The sequence below is a fragment of the Candoia aspera genome, chromosome 5 (assembly GCF_035149785.1).
Source record: "Candoia aspera isolate rCanAsp1 chromosome 5, rCanAsp1.hap2, whole genome shotgun sequence".
Lineage (NCBI taxonomy): Eukaryota > Metazoa > Chordata > Lepidosauria > Squamata > Boidae > Candoia > Candoia aspera.
Genome location: NC_086157.1, coordinates 99603939 through 99631167, shown reverse-complemented (window position 1 = coordinate 99631167; position 27229 = coordinate 99603939). Strand labels below are relative to the sequence as shown.

Sequence of the window (27229 nt, the reverse complement as noted above, 5' to 3'; positions counted from 1 at the left end):
CAATGGAAATCCAATTTTAAATCATGCCACTAATCTCTAATTGAGAAATGACTTTTTCCAGTCAACATAGTGTTGCCTATGTCACCAGTCATGAGGTACATGCAGTGTACTGGTCCACACTCAGGATTCATGCTTCATTTAGAAATCCTTAAATTAATTCCCAAGGTCATAAATAACATGTATCCTACTTATTGATTGAAAAGTCTGTGTCGATTAAAGAGTTGGATATGTGGATTTCATTTTTTGTTAAAGACCTGAAGGCAAACTTTGTTGTACCAGTTGTGAATTGCAGCAAAGGAGTGCCACCTAGTGGTATTGCCAATTATTTTATTATGCTGCTACTTTTTAAACAAGTTGCTGAGCTTTCTTTATCTCATTAAAAATATGTTGTGAGCTGGATATTTCAGCAGAAAAGGATGCTGGTTTTCTTTTTTAAAAAATTATGCTACCATAACTGCCTTTAAAGATAGTGAAGATGTGAATAAACTGGAAAATAATGATAGAAAATAATAATGGAGAGACAAACATTATGCCAGCTCCTATGCGATTTGATTTGATTCAATTCAATTCAATTCAATTCTTTATTTTAGTATGTATTTGCCTTAATGAGTTGTGAGTCACAAATGTTACATCATGGATCTAGACAAATAAAAGAGAAATAGACACTCGCCAGATTTTGAGAGGGTAAGAAAAAATTTTTTTTTAAAAAAGTATGGTCATAAAATTGTTCAGCTACTGGTTTATATAGTGTTTTAATACTTAGTGAATGATAATCACACAAATGTTGTAATAATACAGCATAATTGTTTAGTTTAGCTATAGCTTGTTGTTGGATCCAGACTTTTCCCAGCTAACTAACTGCCAAACATGATTGTTTATGGCCTGAATTCAGGGTTGCTTGAATTGTTGACTGAATTTCACATAATTATCTGAATTTGTTTTTTCACTGTGCCTTCACTGCCTGTCTGGATATAGAGAAGGAAGCATCGTCACATAAAGGAAGGAATGGTTTTATTCTCAGTCATCCTGCAGGACCGGGCCAGAATCAGTGGGCTGAAATTACAGGAAGTAGATTTGGGCTAGATATCAGGATGAATTTCTTGGCAGTGAGACTTGTCAACAAATGAAATAGGTTGCCTCATGAAATGGTATAGGCTGGATAGCCTTTTGTCCAGAAGGCTTTAGCAGGTCCTGGGCTGATCTGGGGGTTGGATTAGCCGACCCTGAAGATAGTTTTCAACTCTATAATTCTAAGGAAAGAATGTAGACTATTAAGCCAATCCCAAACTTCTCTGTTTGGTAACTGTTTCTTTTCCACTCCAGAACAGTTTCTTTTTTTTCAAGTCTGCTACCAAAGATATACAGTACGTTAAAAGAGCTTAGGAAATCTAAAAGATTTCACTTATCCCAAGCACTGCACCACTCACCTTTGATAAACTCTGCTTTTGCAACCATCTGTCTACATCCATTTTATCTTTTAAGAACTTTGTTATAAATTTCTCTTATTAGCTTGCTTATTATTAATGTATTAATACTAAGGAGACAAGAAGTGTACCGTTATTGAAAAACACCCATAATGACTAGAAAATTGGAAGGAAAAAAATTACATTTGGCAACTTGCTTGCAAAACTCAGTAGCATAGTAACACTATCTTTAAAGCACATGCACAGTGCTCAGGTTTGTTTTTTTGTTTTTTTGCATTTGGTAACTTTCCTGCAAAGCCTGCTAAACAAAGCAAGAGCTTTTGCATTTGATAGCATGAAAGCTCATTAGCACAGCAACATTCTCTATAATGGACTGGAAAAGTACATTCTTTTTGGCAACAATAGTACCAATTCCTTATTTTATTTTGAATTTGGAACTAAACTCCAGGACACAGAAAAATTTTCTGAGCTCAGAATATTTGAAATGGTCATTTTATGTGTCAGGCATTTATTTAGCATTGGAGACCTACTACAGCTGCTGGGTACTCATAGATTTACAAGAAAGCTAGTCACCCTGATTTTGATGCTGCAAACCTGAGTGTGTTCTCTCCTCCCTCGGGGTAGAAAGTAAGGAGTAACTGATCTTGCTGTTAAGAGCTTCACCCTGAGCATGACAATAAATCTCTCTCTAGGAATGCAAATCCACATTCATGAGTATAGCAGCAGAAGCTTCAGGGATGACACAAAAATAAGTTGCTTTTACTGAAGGTATGAAAATAGTTATTACAACAATGAAGATCAGCTAATGCAAAATCTCACCAGTTTAAATGTCGGCTTTGGGATTTAAACCCTGTATCAGTTTCTCCAAACTTATTTGGCAACTGACACTTTATCCTATGGAGTCCTTGGTGCTCTCTGAGCTTGGTTGTTTGCTTGCAGACATTTCATTGCCCATCTAGCTGGCCCAGAAGATGTTGCCTTGACTGGAGCACCAAGGACTCCAGAGTTCAACCCTGAGCTGCAGATATTCTCTTACATTGGTGACATTTTACTTCCTGGGTCTTAGCCTTGACTTTTGAGAGCATCTGCACAGTATTTTGATAACAGTCTTATCTGGGCTCAGACTCCTTATTTCTGACTTTGCCAGCTTCAGACTATACATTAGGCTTGAAACATTTTAAGCTCAGTTGCGTATTGCTGCCAGACACTTCACACAGCAATATCTCTAGAGCCAGTCCTGGTGGTGGTTGTATATGTCATCCTGTTGCTAAACAAAGCAATTGCACTGGCTTTTTCATTGCCCTGCAATACGGCATGGTAATAGGGTTCATTGATCCAATGCCTTAGGACCGTCTGTTTTGTCCCAGTTTCCACAAGCAAACGTTTTTGTATCTCCCTGGAGGGGGGGGGGACCACTAAAAAGGGCAGTTTATTGAAAAGATAAAACACATTCAGAAAAATCAGAACTTTCATGTCAGTGCAATTTAGCTTGCTTATTCAACCCAGGTGCTGATTTCAGCACACACACAAAAAGAAGCTATTTCTCAATTTTAAGCAATTCTGTTACCCTGTGGTATGGCTTGTAGAAACATTTGCCATGTTTAAGAAGATGCATTCTCAGCTACTCAACCCTGCCTGAAGTTATGCTCATCTCTATTCAATTTTCCAATTTCCTGGCAGAAAATCACTTTTTTCAGATCCATTTCAAAAGCTTGTTTTCTTGTAGGAAGCAAACTGGATTTATTTGTCCTGTAAATTTGTTCCCCAAGAACATAGCCTTCTGATTCCTCAGAAAACGTATTTCTTATAAATCAATTCCACAAATAATTTGTTAACAGCTATAAATTAATTAACTCATGCCCTTCTGCCTCAATTTATCTACACACAGAATTATCAGCAATTACTTAGGTGACTTTTCATTTCATCTACATTTGCACAGGCATAATGGAAATATTATTCACTCATTTTGCACTGAAAAATGTAAGTAGAAATTAATATTGAGATCTGTGTTGCACAAGCATTTGATCTCTTAATGTAGACTTGAAAAACATCTTACTAAACTAAAATTATTCCTATTAAGAAACAGATTTCTTTGAAAACTTTGTTTGCAGATTTATATTTATGTTCTTTCCAGAAGGCAAACTTTTACAGAGAGCATCTCTCCCTCCCAAATTCACTTGCCAAAAAGTAGATTAGAGCAATGCTTTACTAAAGTGCATTACAAAGAAAACTGGGTGAATAAATAGGAGTTGCAGCCAGTCCTCCTGGCCAGTTTAACACCAGTTCATAAAGCCAATCCCAGCCCTTGCTGCCTACAGTGTCTAGATAAGGAGGCTTCTGTAAAATACATACCTAATTTGGAAATAAAACTTTGAGCATGGCTGGGAAAAAAGTTTTGTGACCCAGGAATTGGCCATTTATTTGTCTATTTCCAGGGACCTTTAAGGCCATACTGATTGCAGAAATTTTCACCAGGAATAGTAAACTGGATGGATCTTTATTTGATACAACATGACAATTTTTAATGTTAGTATTCATTTTATTTACTTTCTCATTTTTTTTGCACTGTGGTGGAGGAGGTGGGGGTTCAGTCGGTAGGTAGAAAGATAAAAGGTGTGCGTATAAAAGTTGTGACAATATATGTCAGAAAAAAGATGCCCCTGCATTGGGATGAAAAATGTTTTTGAATGAAGATTATCTTGAATGAGCACAAGCGATGAGTACCTGCTTGTGTTGGTCCTGTCTTGGTCCCAAGCAGCCGCAAAGAATTCTCAATTCTCAATAGTTTTTCTCAACTATTGGCAAAAAGAAATAAATTATTCTGACATATTATGAGTGCAGATATAAGGGTTTGTTGTTGATTGAAATGCCAGTGAGATACAGTGGCTAAGACAAAAGGCTATGAATTTAGAAAACATAACTCTTAATTCAGAATTCAAAAATGTAACCACCATCATCTCCACCTCCATCACTACCACCACCAGTGGCAGAGTGGTGATGCTCATAATACTGGCCGACTTTGCCAATCTGTTCTCTTTATAACAATCCTTCACAGTAGGAGTTATTGGAGTATTTTAAATGTGGTTACTTTTTAAGATGTTGTTGTTGATCATTGATACGTTTGACCATGATATTTATGGACTTCCCCAGATAGTTCACCAATATCAAGACTGAAGTACAGTTTTTGGGTACCAAACACTATTTTAAGTATCCAATATTACATGATATGTAGAGAGGTCACAATAAGGACAGGTGCTTCAAATATTTAAACTTTGACAGTAGATTATAGAATCGCTCATAGTGAATGCAGGCACACATTTCTTAGAACTTTGTTGTGAAAAGCAGAAATCAAAAGGAGCACAGCATGGAAGGAAATACAGGAAAACCTTTCTTCATGTTTTCTGATACATTTTTCACATGCTCAACATAACTGGATGCTTTTGTGGTATTTGTAATGTTCTGTTGTGCTTCTGCATTTTGAAACAATCCACACAACTTCCAGTATGGCGTACCCTGCTGGTTTCATTCTACTGATAGCTCCTGCGTTCCCTCATAGAAGGAAAATCTGTGTCAATTGCCCCTTTTAATGAACCTCTAGATCCTGTTCTACCATGAAGTATTTTTCTAAAGACACGCTTCAGTGCTACTGCAGCTGTACTGAACATTTGCCAGTGCTCGGTGAATCATCTTTTTTTCTTCTTCTTCTTCCCTGCTCAGAGGCTTTTAAAATATTTTGTGGATGGCTTTGTGGAAGATTTATCCTTGTTTCAGGTGCTGCATAGAAATCTCATCTCTTAAAAATTTTATTGCTGATCCTTTTGCTGCAACATTGGCACTCTAGTCCCAGTTTTTTAATTTGTTAGACCCTTCCACACTCCTTTACATTTGACCGTGTTAGGGATTATGTTGCTAGATTTTTCTGGGCTAGGTTTTGGGGCTGCAAACATTCCATTACCGTATTAGATAAGCATCACTGCAGAATGTGGGGAAACCTATGCTGTTTCTCCTTCTCACCTCTGGATTGTTACAGAATTCTATCACAGAACACTCAATATCACAATCATTATTTATTACAAGGAGCTGTAGCTTTCAGAAAGGGTTTGTCTTAAACATAGGCAAGGTTAAAAGAAAAACGTTTCATGCTACCCTGGGAATGCACTATTTTGAGCAAGACATGAACACTTGACTTAAAGAGATATTCATCTTGATTTGCTTCTGTATTTAAAAGATGCATGCATCTTTGCAAAAAAACACACAGACATCACCCGCAAGGCAGTTTGCAACCAATATTTTTAAAAAGAAGCTTTTAAAAAAAGAAATCATAGAATTTATTGGAAAGGAAAAGCCAAGTCATTCGATTCAATTTCCTTCTCAGTGTAAGATTTACACTGTAAATTCGGTTCCATCACAAAGGGAGTGACGAATATGACTACCAACTCTGAGTTGCAAAATGTGTACAACTGTCAAGATAAAGAAAACTCTAATTCTTTTTTGCCATCTAGTGGTTGTCTGGAGTTTATCTGCCCACGTCTGGTAGCCCTTGTAAGGATTTTTAAATTCACAGAATTATAGAATCACAGAGCTTAACGTGATCACAGAGGTCACATAGTCCAATCCTCTGCTCAGGGAAGGTTATGTTAAAGCCTTTTGGACAAGAAATTATCCAGCCTCTGTTTGAAGACCTCTAGGGAAAGGGAGCATACCATTTCATAAGGCTTCCTCATTAGAAGATTCCTCATAATACCTATCCTGAATTTACTTCTCTGCCCCTAAGCCCATTGGTTCTGGTCCTGTCCTCCCACAGCAGTACAGAAGCAATTTATTTCCTTCTCTGTCTGACAAGCCTTTAGATAATTGAAGGCTGCTGTTGTATCTCCCCTCAGCCTTCTCTTTGGCAAGCTAAACTTACCCAGTTCCTTTGGCCATTTCTTACAGGACTTGGTTTCCAGTCCACTCACCTTCTTGGTAGCTCTTCTGTGAACTTGCTCTCATATGACGATGTCTAGAACTGGATGCAGTATTCTAATTGAGCCCTGACCAAGGCAGAGTTAAATAGGACAATTACATCCTCTTATATGGACTATATGTGCCTGTTAATGCAGCTGAAAATAGCAGACTTTTTAACTTTTTCATCAGTGCTCCTGTTCATCTTGTGATGTCCTGAACACTCAGATCCTTTCCATATATATTATTTTCAAGCCAAGCCTCCCCATCCTATACTTTTGCCTTTCATTTCTCCCAGATGCAGGTAAAATGCATTTCTCCATGTTAAGTTCTATCCTGCTCTTTTTTGGCCCACTCCTCCACTCCTAGGGTTGAATCTTGTCTTCCTCTTCTAAAGTGTTAGCCATTCTTCCATCCCTTTATCTATAAGAATGTTGATCAGCAAGAGGTCTAGGACCAAGGTCTGTAGCACCTCATTTGATACTGTTTTCTAAGCAGATGTGGAACCAGTTATGAGGTCCTCTTGGAAGAGATCATTTAGCCAAATGAGTCCATCTAACAGTTTTATTATGAACCCTACAATTTACCATTTTATTAATGTGAGGCTTTGTTGAATGCTTTGTTGAAGTCAGGGGATATATCAGTATATATCAACAGCATTCTCCCAATCGGGGTGTATGTGTGTGTGCGTGTGTGCGTGTGTGTGAGAGAGAGAGAGAAGCTTAGTCTGGCATAATTTTCAAGCAGTTTAGAAAGCTAGTGTGTATCCACAATGGCCTCGTCCCCCAATTTTCCTTCTAGTGAGAATTGTTTGAGGTTGTGCTTTTGGTAACTTATTTTGCAGGGTTACCCATCCTTCATCGAAATTTTGCAATTTTTAACACCTTCCTAGAAATTGTCATCTCTAAAAGTTGCAGCTCCCATTTTGAGGCTGTTCAATAACTGATGTACTTGTTGCCATGTATTTTTTCTAACTTGTATAAAGAGATTGTTTTTAGATGTCAAAGAACTCCTGCTTTAAAAACACACTGGCTTTTCAAAGAATGTGGCTGTTGTTCATGGAATAACACAAAGCAATAGTTGTGCAGTAAAGCTTAATAGTATGCGCTATTTTCATTGGCAATATTTAAGCAATCAGATTTTAAGCTACCCTTGCAATTTTGAAGAAGAGGTACAATAATCTCAACATCTTATACTGTAAGTAATAACCACTCCTTGGAGTAAAACACAATCCATTGCTTTCTCTTTTCTATCCCCTCTTTCTATAGATTGTGAGTGTTGGAAAACATGTCAAAGGCTACCACTACATCCTTGCAAATCTGGTAAGAATCCTTTTTTATAGTTAACTTCATGCCAAGCTAGTTAAATGATAAATGACCACAGGAAAGAGAAATATGGTATTGATTCAGTGATGAAAATCAAAATATCTCATGGCTGATTTTGAGCTGAAATTCCTGGCTTCATCTTATGGAGTGTTAGTACATTAAAATCATGTTTGGTTTGGATGACACTGTTTACCCTTTCCTCCCTGAAACTGTCTCTTTATCAGCCAGTCCTTGTGACCATATCTCAAGGAAAGGTCATGCAGCAAGGTGCCTTCCATCCAGTGGTGTCTGAGGGGATGTGCAAGATGGCAAACAGTGTTGTAAGGCAACCTCCATCCCCTTTATACTGCACGTGCATAGCCCATGTTCAAAAGGGGCAGGACTTGCATTATAATGGTCCATCAGCTATCTTGCTGATTTTGACATGACTCCTCCTGCTACAGACATCAGCTGAAGTGGAACTTCTGGTTCCTGCCCTTCTACAATGGTAATATATAGCTATCATTCTAATTGAATGAAATTTCCCTTCTCAGCCCTATGGGTGGTTCGTGTCTTCCTCAACCTCGGGCCCTCTACCAGAGGCCTGGGAGTTTGAGGGTTCTGCACAGTATCTTAGCTGTTCCTAGCCCTACACTCGTCTGGACAGAGAGCTCTGATGTTGTTCCTGGGATCTGTTGGAGCCACTCTCCCAGCTTGTGGGTCACAGCCCCAAGTGCCCCTACCACCACTGGGACCACTTTGGCCTTCACTTTCCACATCCTCTATAGTTCCTCCATCAGGCCCTGGTACTGATTCAGCGCCCCCCCTCCCCCAAGGCAGGCAGACCAGGGCCTGAATGAATGAATGAATGAATATAATCAGTATATACACTTGTTTTACATTTGCTTATTGTCTTCTTCCTGTCCAAACCTTTTTCTGTTAATATCATGTCTACTAGGTTTTATGCAAATTGTATACCACCTTGAATTTATTGGCATAAATGTTATGCAAATGTTAGCATAATCTCATTGATTTTAATTATAACAATAATCTGCTCCCAACCTCTGAGAGTTCTTACCATAGCAAAATATAGCATCCCAACCATAACAGGTGGAAAAAAAGAAAAAAAAAGTTCTACCTAATTCTTCAGTACTCCTTACGCAAATGCCAGCTTTTCCTGCAAAAAGCAGAAGTGAATATTTTAAAATATTTCCTCCTGTTAAATATTTAATCTGTATACTGTATTTCATTTTAAGTAACTAAATTTCAAATAGTTTAGAAGTTAAATAAAAATAATACAAAGTAAGGTTTTGAATTGTGAGTTATCTTGAGAAGACCATGGTCTTGAAAAGCAGCTGAGGGATATATTAAATAAATAGAAAACATATTGTTCTGCGTTTTCCAAAGAACCAATCTGCACAATAATCAATGAAAAAAAATCTGTTCTCTGATTTTTTTTAACTTTTATATTTTTAAAGCTTAAGTTATATATTGGATATCTTTATATCAAACTCATTACATGAATGAGTTATTCCCTACATCAAAACAATATATGACTGTAGAATAAGGAGAAATGAATGATGTGATCAGTAAAGAGAATGTCAGTGAATCTTTTTGAAATATCCCTAAAAGTTACTCACAATGTTAGTATTTTATATGTGATGCATTTTTAAATGTGACACTAAGAATTATAAAGTGATTGTCAATCTATTTATTGGTGCCAAAATCATTGCATCTTACTGGGGGAAGTTTCTCCCTTCTCTTTATAACACTGCTCCTAAAAAAATAATAATAAGACACACAGCAGTGATGATGACATTGACCTGTTTATGCAAATCAGAGTTGTGAGGATAAGTTTGTAAAAAAGATTATTAATTACTTTTTACAACTGCTAGCATAGAGACGATGTGCACTATTCTTTTTTCACTGTGAACTCATTTTCAGATATTTGTAGTTAAGTAGATAGTTCTAGTATAATAATTTTATTTTTATGTGTATTTGAATTGGTAATTGCAATGCTGTTGGGTTGGAATGAGATGGCTTGCAATGGAATGATTAAGCATCTGATAGATCCAAAACCTCCCAGTTCATGCTAAGCAAGAACAAAGGAAGAACAATCTGTTTTCCCTCCTTCAAGCAGTTTGCTTCACTCCCATTAAAACCAGGATACTAGCCTACAGCAAGACATTGATGTATGGTAGGCAGTTTGTGACATGTCTGGGACAAGTGCCGAACACCATATTCTGTCCCATTTTCTAACGTCAGAATTCCAAGATCAGAAAATAAATGTCTCAAAAGTCTCTGCAGTGGCTATGCAGAGAATATTTCAATACAGACTTTTCTCTCCATCCGTAGAGGGGAGATCTGAAAGATCTCATGGCCTCTGGGATGCCCTTAAGGGAAAAATGAAGACAATGGAACTAGTTATTTTCAATGGTCTGTGCTAAATATGAGTCCATGTGGATCCATCTCTAGCTTTATATCAATGTAAAATTATACAAAGTATGTATATATAAATAGGTAATAAGTAAATAAATTATATTGTATTTGCAATTAGAACAATTATATTCATTTTAAACACATCTGAAGAACAGGTTAAAATAGATGAATAATAAAATATGAATTATTTACTTAAAAGTTATAATCACTAAAATCAATGAAAAATTTTTAATAACATGCTGGATGAAAATAAAATATGATGCAAATTTATTTTCACAGGGGTTCAAAGATATTTCCCTGGAGAGGTTTATGCATGGGGGAGCCAACATCACAGGGTTTCAGTTAGTGGACTTCAGTACACCTATGGTTGCTAAACTCATGCAACGGTGGAAGAAACTGGACCAGAGAGAATACCCAGGATCAGAAACTCCTCCTAAGGTTCTTGTCTACATTAAAATCTGAAATAACCATCCACATAGCTTGACTTCATCTGTACTGTATGCTGCTGACATAAGTAACTGCCTGATGTTGTAAAGATCAGCTGCTAATGCTTTCTGTCTTTAAAATTTTACTTCTGTTGATTTCTATGTTCTAATCAGGTTCCCACTCTTCTGCTTAATCTTCATATTTTGTTTTTCCCGTCTGGGGCTCTTTATCATGATGTTGATCAAACCGAGAGCATCAAGATAAATATAATTTTGGTGGTAATATTAGCCTTAGTTCTTCTGGTTATAGATGTAATGGAGTTTAGCAAATGATGCCTTTGATAATCATTCTATGCTTGTTACACAGACTGGGGCTCCATCCAGATCCAGAATGATCTCATTCCTCACTTGGAGGTTGAATCATAGCGAATGAAAAGTAATCTATCAAAATGATTTACCAATAGTATTTTAGCATCAATTCTATTTCATTTTAGCTACCAAAGAAATTTACTTGAAGATATAATCAGCATTGGTTTCAACTTATGTTCCATAGTTTTCTCCAGTCATATTAGAACAGGATATGATGTCCAATACCCTGAAAAGGCAGGTTAAAGTTCAGGATGAATAAATGGAGAATTGTTTGTTAGTTGGAGAACCCTCAAGGCAGGTCTTCAGTTCTTTCACTGCAGATGTTACCTCATTTTCTCATCTCAGGATGAACTTGGTTCTTCAGACATTACCCTCTACCCAATGAATGCAAGTGATTCATTCTTCATAGGAGTTTTCTTGAAGGACCACCACCTAAGTGGCATTCTTTTTATCTTGTTTATTTTAAGTTGTAGTTTTAACAGTTTTTATATATTTTGTTTTCCTATGTATGCCACCCAGAGTCACTATGTGAGATGGGCAGTTATACAAATGTAGTATATAAATAAATAAATTTCATGTCTGGTAAAACGATGGGGAAAATGAGTTATCTGTCGATCAAGAGAAAGTTGCATTCTTCATCAAGAAGTAGTGCTACATCCAGCCTCTATTCTGTGCAAAATGTGTATTAATAATTTCACAGGTCTTAGTGGAATATTATCAAATGTTGTCCTCCTCATATTCATTCTGGAGAAAAACAATAACAAAATTAGATACAGTATCTGAAGATTATTTAAGGTCTTCAGTAGGTGAATTGAAGTATTTAGGCATCCTCTTAAAAAGGAAGAAGTTGTAAGAAGATACATCAGAATATTATGCTCCACAAAGCAAAAAATAGCTCATTCTGCACAAAAGGCAGAGATCTCATGCCACTGAGCATCAACCACCCTCAATAGAATTCTGCTTTCGAACATTTTCTGGTTGTCTTCACTCCACTGTTGACCAAGAAAGATGGAGTTATTACAAACTGTCCTTCTGATAAATAGAGAGTGAGTCAAACAACATTTTCCAGTTATGGGGAAGTTTTTTAAGCTCCATTAGTGGATAGAGTTTGAAAGAGTTTTGTTATTGTGTGTGTGGTTCCCCATGGGCTATTTAATTAAGAATTCTCAAATATCTCATTTTCTTATAATTATTCTGGGTTTCTTTCTTTATCTGTTCATAGCTGTTTGTTTATGCAATCTCCAAAATCAAGTATTGCAACTTTGAGGAGGTTTCCTGGTCTCAGGGACAGGTCATAAAGTCTTATTACTGGCTTTGCCTTCTGGAAAGGGTTAACTCTTTCTCCTTGGATCCACTCTCCTCTGTCCAAAAGTACATTTCATGGGAAGTCTAACTTTCCATTTTGTCCAGTCCTTTTGTAATTCCTTAAAGTAACTTTTTTGCAGCCTTTTAGACCTATATCAGTTCAGAATTAAACTGTATAGTAATGTGCCAAGAATGCGGCAATCGTATCATCCTTGTTTATCAAGAAATCTTTCTCAGCTTGCATTCACTAATCCTTGTCACTTGAGGAATCAAAGGTTTGATAGATTTTAATACTTATAATACTAAGTATAACTGATGTACAATTTTTCTTTCTGATTAGTATACCTCTGCTCTGACTTACGATGGAGTACTTGTGATGGCTGAGACTTTCCGAAATCTTCGAAGGCAGAAAATAGATATTTCTCGAAGAGGAAATGCTGGGGATTGTCTTGCAAATCCAGCTGCACCATGGAGCCAAGGGATTGACATGGAGAGGACACTGAAACAGGTGTGGTTCTTGCAAGAGTTACATCTGGTTGGTTTTTGTGTCAGCTGCTATGTTGGAAAATACCACAGACATTTAAACTGCCAAACAGTTATGGGATTACTTTTTATATTTAATTAATTAATTAATCAGACTTATATAACTGCCCATCTATGAGAAGGAAGTCTGGGTGGTGAACAAAATTAAAACCCAATTCAAAAAATATACCATTTAAAACAATAAACAACTTTGAGGCCTCGATAAAACTCACATTCATCCACCAAACACCCTGTGCCAGCTCCATCAACATCCTAGCCACGGAGCCTGGGGAAAAGCCAGGTCTTCACCATTTTCTTGAAGACCAGCAGAGTTGGGGGGAGGCTGTTCTATAAGGCAGGTGCCATGACAGAGAAACCATGCTCCTGAGGTCCCACTAGTTGTGGTGGATTTCAGCTCTGCTGCTGATTCCCAGGAACGAGGGAGTGCATTCCAGGCAGATAAGAGGATTCACAGTCCAGAGACCATTGCTGGGAAAGTTAAGAAGTTCAAGTTAGCTCCGCCCTAGAGTCTCCAGGTTATTTACCCTTAGGTCAGTTAGATTAGCTTTAGTCTGACAAGATTCTGGCTGTATGATGAAAGCAATAAAGAACTGGAGTTTGGATTACACTGACTCGACATTGTTGTTAGGCTGGCCCTGACACTAGGCAACATCATTTCACCAAAGGGGACTTGGAGCATGACTATCCTGCCAGATCTAATATGAAGGGCAGAAACCATTGGAGATAAGCAGTCCTGCAAGTAACTGGGCCCCATGCCAGAGATGGCTTTAAAAGTGACAACCAGCACCTTAAATTGTACCTGCAAGCCTATGGAGAGCCAACACAGGTCTTGAAGCAGTTATGTTACATGGACATACCAATATTTCTTGTATATTTATGTAGTCTATAATATACTTAGTTTGTTTTTCAATTATTATGTCATTTATCCTGACAACAATGAGTTAATGAACATTCACAATTGAAAATGGAGAAATAAAAAGCTGAAAGGCATGTTGGGTTCAAGTACAATTGTTTATCAGTCACATACACCATAGCTGTTCATTAGTAGTTTTCGAGAAGCTCAAATAACAGTGCTCCCCTTCACCTCATTGATATATGTTTTAAAAGTTATATTTGTAATATATACAATTTATATTTGTAAATTGTTTTATTTTTATAGGATTTTAATTGTTTATTATTATAGTTTTAATTTTATTGTAAACCGCCCAGAGTCCCTCTTTTGGGGGAGATGGGCGGTAGCAAAATTTGAATAATAATAATAAATAAAATATGCAACTACCCAAGGAAATTTGGAAGCACAAGCTATTCAGAACAGGGTTATGGAAGGCAATCAGGCAACTCAACATGTTGGACCATGTTTTCATAGCCTGTGTTTCTGAATGAGCAGCCTGAACATACTTCCACCACTGATACAAACAGAATGAAATGTAGTTGTGCATCCATAGGGCTGGGGGTGGGAGTGGGGGGGACCAAATGACAAAAGAACAATGCAGCACAAGCTCTACCCCTTTTGTGCATGGATCACACCTATATGATGCTGTTTTTCTCATTTTGACAAAAGGGTCAGTCCTTGCAGATGCCTCTGTTCATTCTGCATTTGCCCTTCAAGTAAAATTCACTGGAGTGCAAAGAACATTAGTTCTGCTGGTTGGCTCTTTGTTTAAATTAACTTGGTAGAGAATGAAAGCATTCTTCTTTGGCTTATGTTATTTCTGCTTCGCATCAGCTGTTTGGTTAAGATTGGGAAGATTCACTCTCAGTGATAGAAATGCCCTGTATGCCTAGTCCAGTTATGCTTTCTCAGCCCAAGACTCCTATTTGAGGAGTTCTGATGAGGGAAACACTGAACAAGACTTTGACGTGTATACCTCCTTGAACTTCTTGAGGAAGTATGGGATATAAATCAAACAACTAAATAAAATATATAAGATAACCATTTCTTGGAGTGGACGATATTAATCCATTCCATATTGAACAGAAGCCAGGTTATTTTTTTCCCCAAAGTTATGAGTTAAAAAAGAAAGTGAATTATTGCTGATAGAGATGAATGCAGAAAACATATCTGAGTTAATTTCACATCCCATTGATAAAAGGAAATGAAAAGTTTATATTTTTGTCTAAGAATTATTTTATATTTTTGTTATGCTGCGTGCCAAATGCATTTCTGCCACCCAGAAGGTCTTTTTAACTTGGGTGGCTCCATATAATTCACAATTCTAAAGAATCCTTAAACCTTTCTGCTTTATTCTACCATTTAAGAATGAAATAAAACAGAGGCATTTTTCAACTGATGACAGGGCTCTCTACATCCTGATGAATACAGAGACTTAGAAATTTCCAGATCCAGACTGAGATTATTTAGGCTTTCTTTTCACAGAGAAATAGTTGGGACTAGGAAGAGGAAAGGGAACAAATAAAAACTGAAGAGACTATAAAAAATTCATTTTCCTATCTAGGGAAATTTATCCTGCCCCAACACCACATTATTCTTTTTCCCCTCCTATTTTACATCATTGGCTAGTATGATGGAGAACTATAGTCCTGCATTGTCAAACACTGTGGACAACTGAATGCTGCAATGCAGTGAGATGGTGATCCCATTGTGTTATAAAATTGGTTGGAGCATTTCTGATTTTTTTAGAAAACAAATATTTGGGCAGAGATTTTTATTTATTTTTTTTCCTTTTCCTTAAATCTTTAGTGTCCTAACAGAAACTGGTAGGGAGTGGTATCAGAAATTTGCTATTGAATTTTCATCCTGAGGTATCTAAAGGTGATTTTAAAAACTGGCTGCACATAATCCATGGGCTGTGCACTGACCATTCCTCACCTTAACATTTCAAGGAGAGAAAGAGAAACTGATACAGATCTGACATTTTCATCTGTTGCTTTGGGCCCAGTCTGAACTCAGTTTCTAGGGGTGGAGTGGGGTGGATATGCCCTCACAAGGTTTGTTGAAGAACAAAGTCTTAAACACCAAAAGTACACAGAGATTGCTAAGCTTTTCTTCTCTTTGATCCTTATCAAGACACACTTTGGAGAAGCTTTAGTGGAGGAAAAATGAATCAGAATAAACAATTAAAATGTCTCTTAATTAATAGTCCTGTGGAACAGGTTCACTTCTATATAATATCTTACAAAGAATAAGCTCTTTATTACTAATCCATGTTTTACTTTTATTTCCAATGTGAAGGTTCGAATACAAGGACTGACTGGAAATGTTCAATTTGACCATTACGGTCGCAGAGTCAACTATTCGATGGATGTATTTGAACTGAAGAACACTGGTCCTCAAAAGGTGTGTTCTAGTTCAGTATTAATTATGAATTAATTAATTTAGTTCATCCATGTGTGTCTGTGTGTTGACAGAAATGGTTAATAAAACTCAGTTTAGCTAACAAACTCACTTATGTTTGCAGTACCAACCATTTTATATCCATTTTTTTTAGAATATAAGCATGCAGTTTTTCATATGACAAGACACAGCATCTTTCATTGTCGTAAGGGCAGATCCCTTTGTTTGCTATGGGTTTTTTTTTCATAACAATGGGAAAAAAACAAGCTTTGAGTTAGAAGTACAAAGAAAAAGAAAGGAAGGTAGAAGTAAAATTTTGTAGTTACATAGCTGGCTAGCTTGTCCTCATTATTGTGCAAAACATAAACAGTTGAGGACATTTCAGTTGTTTCAGTAAACTGATTTCCTTATGTTTTGAATATGCAGTTTTGGAATAAGAGACCTGGAATAATATCCGGTCTCCAGTTTCATTCGTAATTAGAGTCCAATCAGAGGACATAATCTCTTGACTGTGCTCACAGAGATTATGACTTGCTGGAACACAGGAAACTTGAGTTTCCTGCTTATATTTCAAATATGCTTGGATGCTTTATTCTTGTGACTTAAAATAGAAACTCTAAACATATTAATCCTTTTTCATTTGGCTCTATCCTATGTTGTTGGTTGTCTAATGCAAAAGCTTAAGTCAGACATCAGACATTAGAATTCTTGACCTCCAAAGTCCAATACTTCATTTCTGACATCAATGTTCTGATCAAGGATAGGTCATCAGAAAAAGAAAAAAAAAAGAAAACAAAGTTTTAGGCTTTTACTTTTATTGCCAAGAAATATCCCTGCTTCCTATGGTTTCTGTACTATGATTTATGGTTCCTTCAGCAATATCAATTCAGGACATTCCTTTTCTTCTCATGCATTAGAACATTTAAGGGCAGCAGAAAACATGTATTTTTATCAAACCCTCCCCCTCCTTTTTTTCTGTCTTTTAAAGGAACATTCCCAGTGGTACATGTCTTCATTTCTACAATTAAATTCCTAATCTGCCTGCCCAGTTTACCCCTTCTGTTTTTCATAAACACAGTGATTGCTGTTTTGTTTTATTTTCCCTGTTGGATCATGGCACAGAAGAAGGAGCATTTTTTCACCTACGTTTATTTTGTTTATTTTGTTTTATTTATTTTCTATCTCTCCTTTATTATTTTTATAAATAACTCAAGGCAGGGAACATACCTAATGCTCCCCACAACAACAACCCTGTGAGGTAAGTTGGGCTGAGAGAGAGTGACTGGCCCAAGGTCACCCAGCCGGCTTTCACGCCTAAGGCAGGACTAGAACACACAGCCTCCTGTGAAAATCAAAAGAAAATATTATCAAGTCACAGCCAGTTCCTTAAACCAAAATATACATTTTCAGTTCTATGGTTAGAAACAGACAGTATTTTTAAGTCAAGATAATCCCAGTACAGTACAGTAAATATTATAAAGTGAGTCTATACTAAAGATGTATGTGTTGATCTGAATCTGTCTCAGCCTTTTAGGTTTTCATAGATCGTTCAGTTTGATCAAGGGCTGCTACGTTATTTTTGGTTTTGTTAATACTTTAATTAGCTTTCCCTAATGAGTTCCTGAATTTGATGAAAGATACTGTGCAAAACTGCTCTTGGGAACTTTTTTCCTCTTCTGTTAAGACAAATAGCATCTGCTTTCCTTTTCAACCACATTTCCGGGCAAGCATTAGCAAGGCTATTTGCAGCTAGAGTTGAACCTGGGCTCTCCCACCTTCTCCTGGCTGTTTTAACTGATAATTAGCAAGGGAGGAATGAAGCCGTGGCTTGAGATTTAAAATGCATTCTAAAAGGAACTTTTCCCCTCTACTGCACAGCTTAAATATTTTCTAATGGTATATATCTGCATACTATAATGTGGGTTTGATATAGGTGTATACTGCTCTATTTCCAGAGACTGCCTCTATTTAGAGATTAAAAAATGGCTAAGTAAATTGGCCAGCACTTTTTTTTTCCCTCTCACAGACTAGCACTGTTTTCTTTTGCTTGTAGCACATGTCTTTCCCTCTGTCTCTTCTACTTTACCTCCAGAACCCTCTGCTCTGAGTAGCTATTATTTATTTATTTATTTATTTATTTTTCAAATTTAATTACCGCCCATCTCCCCCAAGAGAGGGACTCTGGGCAGTTTACAATAAAATATGTTGTAATATGCTGGTCACCAATCTTCGACACTCTTATTTGGATGGTGACCTGTTCCTCTTCTGAGAGCCTAGGCCTCTCCTCGGACTTGCAACACTTCAGCAGTGCAACAGTGTTCTGCCCACTTCAGGCCACCAGCCCTCATTGCTTTTTTACTGAAACAAACCAGCTTCAACAGCTAGTGCTGTCTAGATCCCTTTTTTTGGACTTCACTTCTGCCAGCTCAGCAGCCACCCCACCTTCTCCTATGAAATAGACCTTTCTTTGCAAAACTAAGCTACCTCTTATTCTCAGCTTCTACATACCGGATAACAAGCACAAGGTGTCTTTTGGGATTTCTGGCTGGCTATGTGATTGGAAGCAGGCTGTCACAGATCTCCATTATATTCTTTTTAAATGAAACTTTTTGAAATGCCAGTATCTGTATTATGTTCAGAGAGAAAAAGAGAGAGAATATACATCATTTTGCAGTAGGACAGTGAGATACTCGACTTAATGGTCTAAATGGCTCTTTCTAACTCTATGATGCTAGATGTATATTTTTCAAATATACTGTACATATTTCGATGCGACTGTTTGGAACATCCAGTGATTTGCACTTGGTTCTGATAACCAAACATGTCATTAGTTTTGCAAATAATTTTTGAAAGATGTATTTGTGCATTTCGACAGTAAAACATGAAACTGAGTGTACAGTTTTTCAGCTCACTGAAGAAAAGAGGCAACCTTAAGTTCTTTAATGGCTTCCATATTACTCAACTTATATAGTGAGTAAGGAAGATGACTTTGATGGAGATACACAAAATCCATTGCCTGGCCAAAAGGGGCTAAAGTGTTTTTAACAACATCCAGATAACATTTGGAAGCAACTGAGACAGACATCCCCCTATTTTACTGATCTGTAAGAAGGAAGAGGAGGCACAGTACAATCCGACTTGCAAGATTGTATTATTATAGATAATCTCAAGTATTATAGATAATCTCAAGTAGTTTTAGTTTCTTCCTGTGGAGTTGTTTTCATGGTCTAATCTACCTCATGGGGCTGATTTCACTAAATCAGAGCTAACTCTTTGAATGTAGACACTTCTGTCTGTACCTCTGAAAACCACTTTCTCTGGCATCATGTCTATCTTTCTATTCTGACTTCCATTCTCTTTAATGATGATTATTTATTAATTTATATATAATTAGAACAGCTTTCTCTTCTTTGCTGACTGAGTATTGTAAGATTTCTAATTTTTGTAAGACTGGAAAGTCCTATCAATTATTGGTTGAGAATTATGGAAGACAGCAGGTTGGGAAATCTCTTCAACATTTACCTTCAGTTCTGATTACTTTTTATTTCTTTGTAGACCAACCCTTCTTTATAACGCATTTACTCTCTTTTTTACTTTATATTTATTTTGTATTGATATTGCTGGTGGCCAAGTATACTTACTTTATTTATTTATTTATTTATTTATTCATTCATTCATTCATTCATTCATTCATTCATTCATTCATTCATTCATTCATTCAATTTATATAGCTACCCATCTCACTTTAATGTGACTCTAGGTGGCTTACCATAAAACAAATAAAATGCATAAAATGAATAATATATAAAAAAATAATTTTAAAATATAGTAGAAACAGAATATCCTGGATTATGGCCACCTCAGGGTCATATCTAGGCCTTGATCTTGAATGAAGTTGTAAATTACAGTGTGCTCCAATAATGGAATAAAAAAAAGGTAGTGATGAGGATTGGTGACAGGCTGAGCCACTTGTAGAACTTACGAGCTCTGTAGAATACATTTTTTTTAAAAAAAATTGGATCTTTCTGTAGAATACAGAAAGAAATATGATTTGGAATGTTATGATATGGAATGAAGCACTGTTCAGCCCTTTCTGCATCCCCAAGGATATAAGAACATAGGCAGGAGTACTTAAGGAAATAAGGGAAAAGAGGAAAAGACACCTGATAAACACTTTTATGGAACCCTAGGTTCTTATCATGGTTACTGGAAAAATAACCACCTGTTATTTATGTTTATTTAACAACTTCAAATGGTCATATGGCTCCCTATTTCTATCCCATTGTGAGGAAAGGCTTACATCTCTCGGTACTTCAGAGGGAATGAAGCTGTCTTGGACATACAGAGTAATGACATTCTGTAAATCAGGGTTCCTCAACCTTGGCAACTTCAAGATGTATGGACTTCAACTCCCAGAATTCCCCAGCCACCATGCTGGCTGGGGAATTCTGGGAGTTGAAGTCCACACATCTTGAAGTTGCCAAGGTTGAGGAACACTGCTGTAGACATTCAAGGAAATGAAAGTGCACAAGAAAATGAAAAACCCTGTGCCTGAAAATATTGGTAGGTATCCAGTGAAGAGAGGAAAGGCACCAAGAACAGATCAAGGGACAGGAAACAAACTAGAAAAACCCAGATATTTTTAGTGCCATCATGCAAAATCAAGCACTGAATACTGTATCGAAAGGTTAATTAAGTTTACTGCCTTAAACCAGAAGCAAAACAATCTAGACAGTGACTCTCAGTATGAATTAAAATGGATATAATAGAGCTTAGTTCCCACAGTGACAGTAAATAAAAGTTTTATTTCAGATTCTCAGATTTAATTTATACCTGGATGATACATATTACAAAAGCTATGATTCAAAAGGTAGATGTACAAGGGGTACCAAAAGAAATATTGTAAGGACCATTCTGGGTTGGACCATATTTCCACATTCCAACAAAGTTTACAGTGACCAATTTTAAATTACCCTTGCAGATTGTCTGGATAAGAGGATATTTGAATAGTCAGGACAGAATTTGCACTTACTGTTTGTGAAATCTGCTTCTTTGCATCTTGCAAAAGGACCACTCATCAAGCTCAGTTGGGCCAAAAAGACAACCAGGACACAAAGTATTTGCCTACTGCTGCCCAAATTGTTTTGCTGCTGGCTCCCATGAAGCATAGTGTAGTGGGGGGTTGTGTCAGTGCCAATAGAAGTATAAACTGCATTTGAACAAACAATCATGGCTGACCTCATCAGCAATGAATAGAAACTTAGCTTTTGCATTTGTTTATTACAGATTGGTTACTGGAATGACATGGATAAATTAGTTTTGATTCAACAGGAGCCTACAATGGGCAATGATACATCTGCTCTTGAGAACAGAACTGTAATTGTAACTACAATTATGGTAAGTTGATTTTTCTAGTCTTTGAGGGAAGCCAAATATTTACCTCATTGTCCACTAAACGTTCACTTTTGTAGAATTCAGGAAGTAATCTTTAGGATGTTAACTATTTCAAATGAATAGAAAACATTTCACGTAATTTAGACAGCTTTGGAGATTACTTTTTAAGCATTATATTCAGTGTTTCAGTTAGTCTCTGTAAAATACAATATGCTACAAACAAAAATAGAAAGTTTTTAAGAAGGGGGAAAGCTTCGTTTTCTATAACTGAACCATCATTCATGTTTGCCACGTTGTTTTTATATTGATATTGTTGTTTTTAAGGGAAACTTGTATGCATTGTAAAAAAACAAATGGGAATTCACAAAAATGCACATTTTCTGACTTCTGTAACAAATACCTCTAGCATATCCAGTTAGTTATGTCATTTTAGAGTGTTACCCATTTTTCTAAATGAGTACAACATTGAAAAGCACAGGTTCTGCTCTTTTCTATTGTAAATAGAGTACTAAAAAAAATCAGCAACTAAAATTTAGCCAAACTTAATCCTTTGTAAGGTTTTTTTAAAATTTTTGTTCATTTATTTTGCTAGGTTTACATGCCTTTCTAATCATGTCTTACTCTGAGCAGACTTCAGGGCTCCAAATATTAAGGAGATTAAAAATTAAGAACACAACAATAGAACAGTATAAATTACCCAAAGGTCAAAGAATAGCTGTAACCTATACATGCATTTACTGTCCAGGAAGGACAAAAACAAGGTCACTGAACCACCAGGTCTTCAATGCTTTACAAACTGCTGTCAGGGCCCATCTATATCAGGGAGAATGCTGTTTCAGAGAAAGGGAACAGTGATGAAGAAGACCCAACCCCAGGATCCTTGCAGATGGCATTCCTTAAGGATCAGTCCCCAAAGAAATCCTTTTCTTCCAGGACTCAAGGGATGGGCAGAGACTATTGGGAGAAGGTGGTCCCACAGATATCCAGATGCTGAACCAGCATCTTGAATTGCACTGAGAAACAAACTGGTAACAAGTGCAGCTTTCAAAACAGAGGTATTACAAACAGCCTGACAACCAGAATAGCTCAAAATTGCATTCTGGACCAGCTGAAATTCCCAGTTGGTCTTCAAGGTGCATTGCAGTAAACAAATAGAAGGTGATCAAGGCATGAGTGACCATGAACAAGCTTCCCGATTTAGGACAGATCATAACTAGCACACAAGATGAATCTGTGCAAAAGTTGTCTTAGCCACAACTGCCACTTGCTCTTCAAACAGGGGCTATGAGTCCCAGATTACGAGCCTTAACAGGTTGAGCAATGGCTCCTTGAGGAGACACACCACTATCTGCCCCCTCTTCCAAAAAGCATTCACCACTGCCCAGACCCAGCTTTTTGTCACCTCCCCAAAAGACTGATCAAATAGGGGGGAGGTAGAAGCATCAGCCAAATCCATGCCAAATGAGAGTCATCTGATCCTGACAAGGATAGGTGTTGTTAAGATCTCCCACCTTCAGGTAACATTGCAACTGCTCCAAGATTTAAAAAAAAAACAAACAGATTTAACTTGTGGCCTCCTGCATGAGTTGGGTCCCTCTGACCTTGGATAAACCCATAGTTGTCATAGAGGCCATACATTTATGAGCCTCTGCTTCCCTGTCCCAAGGAATGCAAATTAAAGGTTCCCAGTAAAAGTTTCCTAAAGTTTAACTCAGGGAACTCTATCAGGAAGCTGAGATGAGGTCCAACAGCTTGGACAGGGATGCCACTATGAAGCAGGAAGTGATGTTTCCAAGATACATATACCCCTTTCTCCACTATCCAATTCTCAGTGACACAAGCCAGGTATTCACTTTCATCCACATTAATACCAAGGATGAAAAGAGATTTATTACAGGCATTAAACAACAGCAGCAGCTGGATCATAGGCCTTCAAGGACATTATAACCTGTTTCCTAGCTTGAGCACTGTGGGAGGGGGGACAGAAGTGAGAATGGGTCTCAGTTGCCTACTCCCTCTTTCCTGGGAGAGCCCCCCCCCTTATCCCCATTATATTCCTCTCTACTCATCAGTACCCTAATTTCTATTACTTCTTCTTCATTCCCTTCTAGTTCAGTACTCCCCACCACCTGAATGTGCCAGCAAAAGCCCTCCCTTACCATCCTTTCCACTTCCACTTCCATTTCCACTTCCCACTTCCATTTCTATCTAACTACTCTTCTGATGCGAGGGATGTGGTGGTGCTGCAGGTTAAACCATTGCTGAGCTTGCCGATCAGAAGGTCAGTGGTTCAAATCCGTGTGACGGGGTGAGCTCCCGTTGCTAGTCCCAGCTCCTGCCAACCTAGCAGTTCAAAATGTGCAAATGTGAGTAGATTAATAGGTACCGCTTCGGCGGGCAGGTAACAGCGTTCCATTTAGTCATGCTGGCCACATGACCACGGAAGTGTCTACGGACAAATGCCAGCTCTTCGGCTTTGAAATGGAGATGAGCACTGCCCTCTAGAGTCAAACACGACTGGACTTAATGTCAAGTGAAACCTTTAGCTTTACGTACTCTTCTGATATTACAGGTCATCTCTTCCAAATCAATTCACCCCATCAGGGAGTGTACAAGAGTCATTCAGCAAAACTACTGGTCAATTTTCAATAACTTCCACCTCCAACCCAACTCTAATTATGCCCAGCTTTCCTTCTCCTCCACACCAAAATCTTAGCTCTTGAAAATGCTCAGAAGGCATTTAGTGAGTATTCACTCCTAGACTCTCACTCCAGCCCTCTCTACAACTCCTCTGCCTCTCACCCAGAGGGTAGTCCTTCCACCTCCCAGTCACAAGTCCACTGCACCTTTTCTTCTCTACTGTTCTACTTCCACACTTCCTTCTTGTCCTCCTAATTTTCTCAATGTCTTCTAATGGATAGATTCCCCCTGTAGAAGATGCTCAAGCACTCCATATCAAATTTCCAGAACCAGTTCCTTGATATCAGCTGCCTTCCCTCAAGAAACCATAAAGAGCAATTGTGCAGGCATTTTCTAGATGTTTCCTTCTCCCGAAAACTCTGGCCACCATATAGCAATTGCTCCAATGGATATGTCCTGCCACAGCAGTCACTGGACTCAGTCAAACAACCTCAGTCCAAAAAGTTAGCCTGGCATCCTTTGCCTCCCATTCATGGAGGCATAGCACAGCCTGAACTCTACCAATCTCTGTTGTTACCAGGCCATTAAGTCCATTTTCTCACATTCCAGCAGTGGCTCATGACAAATGAGAGGATCTATTATGGAGGATCGAGGCACTGCTGCTAGAACTCACCACTTCTTCTCCAGTCACAGATAATCTGCTCTCCGTCCTCCTTCCACCAATATCTGGTCCATAACTTCATCTGTCCTAATAACCCTAATCTCAGTTTCATTTTTACTCACTCTAACAGCTTCCAAAAACGTTCACTCTTTGCAGCTTTCTAACGTCCTTTGTATGTAAGTTCCTTCCACAATGCCATCTTGGGGAAAAACGGTATTTTCAGTGCAGTTAATTTCAATGAATAGAATAAATTGTATGCTTAATTCTTCCTTTATAACCAACAGAACTTTGAAAAGAGTTTAACTTTGGTTGTTCATAGTTGCTACTGCTGCTGTTGTCATTACTGTTACTATTATTTAGTAAATAAATCTCTGAAAGAGTTTTGATGAAATCAGCAACATGTATTCGTTTTCTTAATTCACGGTTTTCAGTATTATAAACCTACAAAACTTAAAATAGTTCCTTTTAATTGCGCAGGATAGCTACCATCTTTCTTTTCTTGATGTCAGTAGTATCGTTTAATCTGGTGGGTGTCAAGGCAGACTGGCAAAGAATGACCTTTATCTGATTAATTTAATAATGTTCAGCTTAATTCACTCTTCTTTTTATATATCTTGTTAGACAAAGTTTGGGTTTTTCTCCACCAAACATTCCAGATTACATTTATTTTAAACAATACAATGTGTTTCATACTATATTATTATACTGTTTGTATAAATATAATTGTATAATTTAGTATGGTGATACATACATTTCATTCTGACAAATTATCTATTAAGGATTATCATTCTTGGATAAAAAGGACTAACGTTCTATAGAGAAATTCTAAATATAAACCTAACCCAATTGTATGGTTCTATTTTTGCATGGGATTTATAAAAATGTCTCTTTCCTTTGAAAAAAAAAAAAGTCACAGTAATGGAAAAATCATACTTCAGTACAGTCCTCCTCTTTTCAGCCACTGATGAAGAATCCTATTTTACGAAATTGATCAAGGAAGAAAAGACTTCCAAGCTGCACATGTGAACATTCCTAACATAAGATCCAGTATAGTAGCACTGAGCTGTATTTTTCCATATGGATTTCTGATCCTCTGACTGGATGACCAGGCACTGAACCATCAAGCAAAATATTTTTTTTTTTTAAAAAAGCTCTGTGACTTCGAAATGTTTGAAACACAGGCATTCAATCTTCAACTGGGCCAAGCTGTGAAGAAAATGATGGGGATTTCAAAACAATTTCAGTTGAAATTGAGTTAAAGACTCATGACAGTCTTTAAATTGAGGCTATCATACATGTACCGTGTAAATTATTGTAAAATGCTTCCAAATTTAGGGGCAACTAAATGATGCTTGGAAAAAGAGGGGGGGGTGATGGAGGGAGGGAGAGAGAGAGAATGAATAAATGAATGAATGAAGTGGTATAAAAGATAGAGAAGCTGCTTAAGGTTCTGTCTTGCTTGCAGTGAAACCTTTTGATATGCATTATAAATGTTATCTCTGCAAAAGAACTCAGCCAGTCTTCAGTTATCCAAACAAAGAATCTGAATAGCGTTTATGTAGCATGCCATGATTTCTTAAAGCATACAATTTTAAGCATAAAAAGCAGGGGGGGGGATGTCTTACTGAATGTGCCATTGTTTCAGTGCAGGTAAATTTTTCTTCTGTAATAGTCCTGAATTTGTGATAAGTCATTTATGTGGAGTTGTGTCATATGGTGTATGTAAAATGTTTTCCATTGCCATACACCAAGAAAAGATAATGAAAAATGTAATCTAGATTAGAAATACGGATTCTTGTTAGATCAGACATGTTTCCAGAATGACCCAGGTCTTGCTTGTGTCTTTCTAGAGAATCTGAATACCTACTATTCTAAAGAGTCCTCTCCATGAGCCAACGGAACTCCTTCATTTATTTTTTCATTTATTTATGAAATTTATCTCATCACCTGAAACCAGCTGGACTCTAAGCAGCTTACAGAGTATAAGTATTAAAAACAGAACACACATTAGGCAAAAGAAATAAAACGGTGGCTAAAAATATAAAGCTAAAAATTATAAAAGTATAAAAGTGGCACGGCTAAATAACAATCAATCCCTAAAGGCCCTCTGGAAGGCCATGAGGGTAGGGGCCATACATGCTTCAGAGGGCAAGCTCCTCCAAAAAGGAGGAGTGGCTACAAAGAATGCATGCCACTAGGCCTCCTAAGGCTGCACCTCCCCATTTTCAGAAAGAAAGTACCCTTCACCATTTCTTCTCCAGATCACTCCAACATCTACTGAGCCTTTGTTACAGTCTCAGATACTATAAATTGGTCTTCAGTGTCTGCACAGTTGCCTTCTATTCTGACAAACCAGTGCCAAAAAGCGTAACACAAGGAGACCCTGGAATATTACAGTCACTACAGCAAAATGCAAACCCAAATTTTAGCATCTTAGGCATCTCTACTCCAGCCAGAAAGGAGTTCCCTAATTGGTTGACTGTACG

General features: G+C 37.4%; 1 protein-coding gene across 2 annotated transcripts in view; it reads left to right on the top strand.

Annotated features, from left to right (window-relative positions):
* Positions 1 to 27229, top strand: part of GRIA4 (glutamate ionotropic receptor AMPA type subunit 4) — a 257199-nt gene that overhangs the window by 169597 nt on the left and 60373 nt on the right. For both annotated transcript variants that reach the window (XM_063305838.1, XM_063305839.1), the window contains exons 5-9: positions 7637 to 7690; positions 10391 to 10549; positions 12551 to 12718; positions 15947 to 16051; positions 21335 to 21445. In XM_063305838.1, coding sequence (XP_063161908.1) covers positions 7637 to 7690; positions 10391 to 10549; positions 12551 to 12718; positions 15947 to 16051; positions 21335 to 21445 — 597 coding nt within the window. The remainder of the gene's footprint in view (positions 1 to 7636; positions 7691 to 10390; positions 10550 to 12550; positions 12719 to 15946; positions 16052 to 21334; positions 21446 to 27229) is intronic.